General features: G+C 43.4%; 2 protein-coding genes across 4 annotated transcripts in view; both read left to right on the top strand.

The window, feature by feature from the left end:
• LOC138862693 (solute carrier family 22 member 20-like) overlaps positions 1–7,346 on the top strand; it is a 30,105-nt gene extending 22,759 nt beyond the window's left edge. The window contains exons 9-12 of one of the 2 annotated variants that reach the window (XM_070125500.1): positions 6,049–6,209; positions 6,410–6,474; positions 6,721–6,840; positions 6,994–7,346. In XM_070125500.1, coding sequence (XP_069981601.1) covers positions 6,049–6,209; positions 6,410–6,474; positions 6,721–6,840; positions 6,994–7,197 — 550 coding nt within the window. In that variant the 3' untranslated portion in view covers positions 7,198–7,346. The remainder of the gene's footprint in view (positions 1–6,048; positions 6,210–6,409; positions 6,475–6,720; positions 6,841–6,993) is intronic. The other variant, XM_070125501.1, reaches the window with a different exon arrangement.
• A 928-nt stretch (positions 7,347–8,274) lies between these two features.
• Positions 8,275–10,000, top strand: part of LOC113820831 (solute carrier family 22 member 6) — a gene marked incomplete at its 3' end in the record, with an annotated part of 11,726 nt that continues 10,000 nt past the window's right edge. The window contains 1 exon segment of one of the 2 annotated variants that reach the window (XM_070125071.1): positions 8,275–8,355. 2 annotated transcript variants of the gene reach the window in all.

The raw sequence follows: 10,000 nt of genomic DNA, 5'->3' as shown, positions 1-10,000 counted from the left end.
GACCTCGTATTTACACCTCGAACTACCCGTCCAAACCCCAACGACCTTAAACGACGTCGTATTTACACCTCGAACTACCCATCCAAACCCTAACGACCTTCAACGACGTCGTATTTACACCTCGAACTACCCATCCAAACCCTAACGACCTTAAACGACCTCGTATTTACACCTCGAACTACCCGTCCAAACCCTAACGACCTTAAACGACGTCGTATTTACACCTCGAACTACCCATCCAAACCCTAACGACCTTAAACGACCTCGTATTTACACCTCGAACTACCCATCCAAACCCTAACGACCCTAAACGACGTCGTATTTACACCTCGAACTACCCATCCAAACCCTAACGACCCTAAACGACGTCGTATTTACACCTCGAACTACCCATCCAAACCCCAACGACCGTAAACGACCTCGTATTTACACCTCGAACTACCCTTCCAAACCCTAACGACCTTAAACGACGTCGTATTTACACCTCGAACTACCCATCCAAACCCTAACGACCTTAAACGACCTCGTATTTACACCTCGAACTACCCTTCCAAACCCTAACGACCTTAAACGACCTCGTATTTACACCTCGAACTACCCATCCAAACCCTAACGACCTTAAACGACCTCGTATTTACACCTCGAACTACCCATCCAAACCCCAACGACCTTAAACGACCTCGTATTTACACCTCGAACTACCCATCCAAACCCTAACGACCTTAAACGACCTCGTATTTACACCTCGAACTACCCATCCAAACCTAACGACCTTAAACGACCTCGTATTTACACCTCGAACTACCCATCCAAACCCTAACGACCTTAAACGACCTCGTATTTACACCTCGAACTACCCTTCCAAACCCTAACGACCTTAAACGACGTCGTATTTACACCTCGAACTACCCATCCAAACCCTAACGACCTTAAACGACCTCGTATTTACACCTCGAACTACCCTTCCAAACCCTAACGACCTTAAACGACCTCGTATTTACACCTCGAACTACCCTTCCAAACCCTAACGACCTTAAACGACCTCGTATTTACACCTCGAACTACCCATCCAAACGCCAACGACCTTAAACGACCTCGTATTTACACCTCGAACTACCCATCCAAACCCTAACGACCTTAAACGACCTCGTATTTACACCTCGAACTACCCTTCCAAACCCTAACGACCTTAAACGACCTCGTATTTACACCTCGAACTACCCATCCAAACCCTAACGACCTTAAACGACCTCGTATTTACACCTAGAACTTCCCATTCAAACCCCAACGGCCTTAAACGACCTCGTATTTACACCTCGAACTACGCATCCAAAGCCTAACGACCTTAAACGACCGCGTATTTACACCTCGAACTACCCATCCAAAGCCTAACGACCTTAAACGCCCTCGTATTTACACCTCGAACTACCCTTCCAAACCCTAACGACCTTAAACGACCTCGTATTTACACCTCGAACTACCCATCCAAACCCTAACGACCTTAAACGACCTCGTATTTACACCTCGAACTACCCATCCAAACCCCAACGACCTTAAACGACCTCGTATTTACACCTCGAACTACCCTTCCAAACCCTAACGACCTTAAACGACCTCGTATTTACACCTCGAACTACCCATCCAAACCCTAACGACCTTAAACGACCTCGTATTTACACCTCGAACTACCCATCCAAACCCCAACGACCTTAAACGACCTCGTATTTACACCTCGAACTACCCATCCAAACCCTAACGACCTTAAACGACCTCGTATTTACACCTCGAACTACCCATCCAAACCCCAACGACCTTAAACGACCTCGTATTTACACCTCGAACTACCCTTCCAAACCCTAACGACCTTAAACGACGTCGTATTTACACCTCGAACTACCCATCCAAACCCCAACGACCGTAAACGACGTCGTATTTACACCTCGAACTACCCATCCAAACCCTAACGACCTTAAACGACCTCGTATTTACACCTCGAACTACCCGTCCAAACCCTAACGACCTTAAACGACGTCGTATTTACACCTCGAACTACCCATCCAAACCCTAACGACCTTAAACGACCTCGTATTTACACCTCGAACTACCCATCCAAACCTAACGACCTTAAACGACCTCGTATTTACACCTCGAACTACCCTTCCAAACCCTAACGACCTTAAACGACCTCGTATTTACACCTCGAACTACCCATCCAAACCCTAACGACCTTAAACGACGTCGTATTTACACCTCGAACTACCCTTCCAAACCCTAACGACCTTAAACGACCTCGTATTTACACCTCGAACTACCCTTCCAAACCCTAACGACCTTAAACGACGTCGTATTTACACCTCGAACTACCCATCCAAACCCTAACGACCTTAAACGGCCTCGTATTTACACCTCGAACTACCCATCCAAACCCCAACGACCTTAAACGACCTCGTATTTACACCTCGAACTACCCATCCAAACCCTAACGACCTTAAACGACGTCGTATTTACACCTCGAACTACCCATCCAAACCCTAACGACCTTAAACGACCTCGTATTTACACCTCGAACTACCCTTCCAAACCCCAACGACCTTAAACGACCTCGTATTTACACCTCGAACTACCCATCCAAACCCTAACGACCTTAAACGACGTCGTATTTACACCTCGAACTACCCATCCAAACCCTAACGACCTTAAACGACGTCGTATTTACACCTCGAACTACCCATCCAAACCCTAACGACCTTAAACGACCTCGTATTTACACCTCGAACTACCCTTCCAAACCCTAACGACCTTAAACGACGTCGTATTTACACCTCGAACTACCCATCCAAACCCTAACGACCTTAAACGACCTCGTATTTACACCTCGAACTACCCATCCAAACCCTAACGACCTTAAACGACCTCGTATTTACACCTCGAACTACCCTTCCAAACCCTAACGACTTTAAACGACGTCGTATTTACACCTCGAACTACCCATCCAAACCCTAACGACCTTAAACGACCTCGTATTTACACCTCGAACTACCCGTCCAAACCCTAACGACCTTAAACGACGTCGTATTTACACCTCGAACTACCCATCCAAACCCTAACGACCTTAAACGACCTCGTATTTACACCTCGAACTACCCATCCAAACCTAACGACCTTAAACGACGTCGTATTTACACCTCGAACTACCCTTCCAAACCCTAACGACCTTAAACGACCTCGTATTTACACCTCGAACTACCCATCCAAACCCTAACGACCTTAAACGACGTCGTATTTACACCTCGAACTACCCTTCCAAACCCTAACGACCTTAAACGACCTCGTATTTACACCTCGAACTACCCTTCCAAACCCTAACGACCTTAAACGACGTCGTATTTACACCTCGAACTACCCATCCAAACCCTAACGACCTTAAACGGCCTCGTATTTACACCTCGAACTACCCATCCAAACCCCAACGACCTTAAACGACCTCGTATTTACACCTCGAACTACCCATCCAAACCCTAACGACCTTAAACGACGTCGTATTTACACCTCGAACTACCCATCCAAACCCTAACGACCTTAAACGACCTCGTATTTACACCTCGAACTACCCTTCCAAACCCCAACGACCTTAAACGACCTCGTATTTACACCTCGAACTACCCATCCAAACCCTAACGACCTTAAACGACGTCGTATTTACACCTCGAACTACCCATCCAAACCCTAACGACCTTAAACGACGTCGTATTTACACCTCGAACTACCCATCCAAACCCTAACGACCTTAAACGACCTCGTATTTACACCTCGAACTACCCTTCCAAACCCTAACGACCTTAAACGACGTCGTATTTACACCTCGAACTACCCATCCAAACCCTAACGACCTTAAACGACCTCGTATTTACACCTCGAACTACCCATCCAAACCCCAACGACCTTAAACGACGTCGTATTTACACCTCGAACTACCCATCCAAACCCCAACGACCTTAAACGACCTCGTATTTACACCTCGAACTACCCTTCCAAACCCTAACGACCTTAAACGACCTCGTATTTACACCTCGAACTACCCATCCAAACCCTAACGACCTTAAACGACCTCGTATTTACACCTCGAACTACCCTTCCAAACCCTAACGACCTTAAACGACCTCGTATTTACACCTCGAACTACCCATCCAAACCCTAACGACCTTAAACGACCTCGTATTTACACCTCGAACTACCCTTCCAAACCCCAACGACCTTAAACGACCTCGTATTTACACCTCGAACTACCCATCCAAACCCTAACGACCCTAAACGACGTCGTATTTACACCTCGAACTACCCATCCAAACCCTAACGACCTTAAACGACCTCGTATTTACACCTCGAACTACCCTTCCAAACCCCAACGACCTTAAACGACCTCGTATTTACACCTCGAACTACCCATCCAAACCCTAACGACCCTAAACGACGTCGTATTTACACCTCGAACTACCCATCCAAACCCTAACGACCTTAAACGACCTCGTATTTACACCTCGAACTACCCATCCAAACCCTAACGACCTTAAACGACCTCGTATTTACACCTCGAACTACCCATCCAAACCCTAACGACCTTAAACGACCTCGTATTTACACCTCGAACTACCCATCCAAACCCTAACGACCTTAAACGACCTCGTATTTACACCTCGAACTACCCATCCAAACCCTAACGACCTTAAACGACCTCGTATTTACACCTCGAACTACCCTTCCAAACCCCAACGACCTTAAACGACGTCGTATTTACACCTCGAACTACCCATCCAAACCCTAACGACCCTAAACGACGTCGTATTTACACCTCGAACTACCCATCCAAACCCCAACGACCTTAAACGACCTCGTATTTACACCTCGAACTACCCATCCAAACCCTAACGACCCTAAACGACGTCGTATTTACACCTCGAACTACCCTTCCAAACCCTAACGACCTTAAACGACGTCGTATTTACACCTCGAACTACCCTTCCAAACCCTAACGACCTTAAACGACGTCGTATTTACACCTCGAACTACCCTTCCAAACCCCAACGACCTTAAACGACCTCGTATTTACACCTCGAACTACCCTTCCAAACCCCAACGACCTTAAACGACGTCGTATTTACACCTCGAACTACCCTTCCAAACCCTAACGACCTTAAACGACCTCGTATTTACACCTCGAACTACCCATCCAAACCCTAACGACCTTAAACGACCTCGTATTTACACCTCGAACTACCCTTCCAAACCCCAACGACCTTAAACGACGTCGTATTTACACCTCGAACTACCCATCCAAACCCTAACGACCTTAAACGACCTCGTATTTACACCTCGAACTACCCTTCCAAACCCTAACGACCTTAAACGACGTCGTATTTACACCTCGAACTACCCATCCAAACCCTAACGACCTTAAACGACCTCGTATTTACACCTCGAACTACCCATCCAAACCCTAACGACCTTAAACGACCTCGTATTTACACCTCGAACTACCCATCCAAACCCTAACGACCTTAAACGACGTCGTATTTACACCTCGAACTACCCATCCAAACCCTAACGACCTTAAACGACCTCGTATTTACACCTCGAACTACCCTTCCAAACCCTAACGACCTTAAACGACGTCGTATTTACACCTCGAACTACCCATCCAAACCCTAACGACCTTAAACGACCTCGTATTTACACCTCGAACTACCCATCCAAACCCTAACGACCTTAAACGACGTCGTATTTACACCTCGAACTACCCATCCAAACCCTAACGACCTTAAACGACCTCGTATTTACACCTCGAACTACCCATCCAAACCCTAACGACCTTAAACGACCTCGTATTTACACCTCGAACTACCCATCCAAACCCTAACGACCTTAAACGACCTCGTATTTACACCTCGAACTACCCATCCAAACCCCAACGACCTTAAACGACCTCGTATTTACACCTCGAACTACCCATCCAAGCCCCAACGACCTTCAACGACTTCCTTTTCGTCCCAGCTCGAACCCCTTCCTGTACGTGTGTCTGAGTGGCTCGATGGACACCTCAGCCATCCTGCTCATGACGCCCCTGAGCACACGCCTCGGGAGACGCGTCATCGTGGGCGGCGGGATGTTTGCGGGCGGCCTGCTCTTCCTGCTTGAGCTCCTCGTCTCGGAAGGTGGGCGTGGGTGGTTAGGTGACGGAGGGATAATTCTTTCTCTCTCTCTCTCTCTCTGTCTTGTCCCGAGTGTTGAATTAAATCAAAGTCCTATTAAAAATGAATATGTTAATGAGACTGTAATAAAATCGATTTTCTAGGACTGATTTTGTTTGTACAAAACAGTGGAATTTGTTACCTATATATTACGCTTTTTTCAGAATACTTCTGGCTTAAATGGGTGCTGGTCATGGGCGGTTTCCTCTTAGTGGCGGGCTCGTTCCAGGTGAATTGGGTGTCTTAAGCAATGCAAAATGTGTCAATATAATTCTGATACTAAAATATTTGTTTTTTGGGTTCACAAGCAGAAAGGGATATGGTCACGAACTCATGCTTTTAATATTGCTTCTTTTTAAAGATCATATCAATATATACACATGGTAATATCATGTACACATAAATAGGTGTTGTGTGCAAACATACATAATTTGTTCCATCTATAACATTGTCATATAACCCTTATTACCAACAGATGAATTACGTCTACGGCCCTGAGTTGTTTCCGACAGAGATTCGAAATCGAGGTTTTGCCTTTGTTAACCTCATGGGTTGCTTCGGATTCGTGTGTGCCCCTTTCATTACCTACAGACTGGCAAGTGTTTACTTACGTTTGCGAATGGACGACTGTAGCAAACATAGATATATATAAGCAACTGATCATAGAGATGTGTTTGTATTACATGAAGATAATATTCATTCCCTAGACCTAAATAGAACCATACCACCTGCACCTTCCCCCTCACAGGTGCTAATCAGGTGGTGGGTGGCATCCGTGACCTTCGGCTGCGCTGCGATAGTGGGCAGTCTCACCCTCCCTCTGCTGCCGGAGACGAGGAACAGGTCGATGCCGGACACGTTGCAGGCGCTGGACGAGAGAAGGAGCAAGCGCAAGGGAAATCCCGGAGAGACTGTGTGCGTTAATAACGAGAGTGAGGAGAGCAGATTGTGATGGATCCTCTCTCTTTACTAGTATCTTTGCGAATGGGAGAGAGATGTTAAAAATGAATTGTTTCTTTATTGTCTCCCTTTATCTCTCTCTCTCTCTCTCTCTCTCTCTCACACACACACACACAGGTGAAAATAAAATTATTTTTAGAACATATTGTTTTCATATCATTCACTTCACAAGAAAAGCGGAAAAGAAAAAAAAAGAAAATATCGTTTATCATATCAAACTGTATTTGCAATAATTTGAATGGGTAGATAAGTGAATTGCCTATCTTGGGCACATTCATCTTCACCCACTCACACCTACATACACCCACACCTCCACTCACCAGCCCACAGACGCATACAGGAAAGGTGTACGGTGAGGTGTGAGCCAGTTTATGTCTTGGTGTGAGAACAAAGATCATATATAGTTTACATGAAACCTTTTTTTTATTGTCATCGTTATCGTTATTACGATATGTCAGTACATATTGCATGAATATAAGGCTAACAAAGCGCACACTGTATACCAACGAATATACTCCTTACCTATGGAAAAGATATGAAATACATGACAGCAGTATAATTTTCAGTATTGATGTTACCATAACAATTACTTCGAAAAATATTTAATAAAAGATTCTGACAATTGCAATAATTACTAGCATTTAATTCATGACATTCCTCTCCATGTTTAGACATACACTAACAGTGATGAAGAGACGAGAATCATAATAGATTCTCTGTGTGGTCTTCTTACTGTTATGAAATAATTGTCTTTGTATGTGTGTGTGTGTTTTATGTGTCTCTGCATGAAAGTGCGTATTCCTATCAATACATCTATCTATACTTTTTCCAATATGCTACCTAATGTACTTTTTTATATAGATTATGAGTGTCTGCAATTTTTTGTATTTGAGTGAATATGCATGTGTGTATACACGAATACGCATATGTACAAGTGACATAGAAAACACATTTAAATACTTCATAGTGATTGTTATTAGCAAACCCCTATTATTTTCCTTTCTTCCTAAATACAAATAATACGGCCGTGTTGTGGCTGCCATGCTGAAGGCAACTAACTAGTGCGCCACCAGCATCTTCAGTGTTTGTCTATCCTTGGTACTGTCCACGCTGCCTATTCAACGTTTAAAAAAAACACCACTCTATTTCGGTATTGTATAGTAATTTAATGAAGGCTATTTCATCATATACTGCTTCATATCTCCCTCCATTTATAAACCTATTTATCCATATATACGTTACATCAGTGTGTTTTGTGTCAGGTTTGTGCAACTAAGACCACACAGCAGTGGCGGTGTCCAGTTACGGTACAGGAATATTATGACCGAATACAAGAGGAAATAGTGGAAATACCTGTGGCTTGTTTACTATCGACGTGGTGATTTTCGAAGAGATTGAGAAAAAGATTAATGGATGATAAGGATAAATAAGGATTGATAGTGATAGTAGTGATAATTATGGAGATAGTGTTAATGATAAAACTTAAAAATAATAATAATAAAGATAATGGTAACAACAATTAACATTAACAATAATGATAATGATGATGACAATAACATTGATAGTAATAATAATGTTAATGATAATAATGAAAACAATAATGAATAATGGTAGTAATAATAATAAAAATAATGATTATAATGATGATGGTGATGATGATGGTGATGACGATAATGATAATGATAGTAATAAAAATGATAATGATATAATGAAAATGGTAATAATAATGATAATGATATAATGGAAATGGTAATAATAATAATGCCATAAACAATGATAATAATGATAATAGTAATGATTATTACAATAGTAATAATAATGGCAATTAACAACAATGATAAAGACAAAAAATATATAATTATGGTAATAATGATAATAATGATGATGAGCATGATATCGCAAAAGGTGACACGATGCCTTAAATGATGGTTCACGTGACAGGGCATGTGTGGCACTTCAAGTATATATTACATCAACATACAATATTAATCATATACAGAACAGCAAAAATATATCAAATAATGTGTCAAGAATCATAATTGGACATAATGCACACAGACAATGTATCATATCTGTGCGAAAAAGGAAATATAGTATACTCTACCTCAAAACATACACTAGCGCTTTATATATACAAACACTGATGACATGGTAAGGTAGTCTAAATTATCACTGGAAGCTATGTCAAGAGTTAAAACCTGCCCGTGGAAACAGGCGGCACTGCCATCAAATAGGAAATATTTTTGTGAAAAGATTATCCAGACCAAACCGGCCTCACAGTCCTTGAAAACTCACTAGCAGATATATATCCTGCTCCTTTGATACAAGGATGGGGAAGGGTAAAAGCATATCAAGACTCAAGGATAAAAATCTCTTCATTGTGGAATGTTAGAGACGTGAAGGTCATGACAAACTGAAAGTCATGCAAGAACTATTACAATAGGCTGTCCATCCAGTAGATAACTGGCAATGGTAATGCTGATAATGACAGTAATACTGATGACTATGATGATTTTACTACGACTACTATCACTACTACTGCTGCTGTTGCTACTACCACTTCTAATGCCATTGCTACTACTACTGTTACCAGGGGCGGGTCCAGAGAACTTTCTGGTGAGGGGCACGGGGAGTAACAATAAATCTGGGGGGCCGTCACATTGCATATACAGGGGGCCATTCCGAGGAGTCAATGACCATGGGGGGGGGGGGCACATGGGGTGGCCAATCGGATTTCAGGGGGGGCAGGTGCCCCCCTGTGCCACCATGGAAACCCCGCCTCTGACTGTTACTGC

This window comes from Penaeus vannamei, chromosome 9 (assembly GCF_042767895.1).
Source record: "Penaeus vannamei isolate JL-2024 chromosome 9, ASM4276789v1, whole genome shotgun sequence".
In the NCBI taxonomy this organism is placed as follows: Eukaryota; Metazoa; Arthropoda; class Malacostraca; order Decapoda; family Penaeidae; genus Penaeus; species Penaeus vannamei.
The sequence above is the reverse complement of the archived record's forward strand: the minus strand, read 5'-3'. Positions and strand labels throughout refer to the sequence as shown.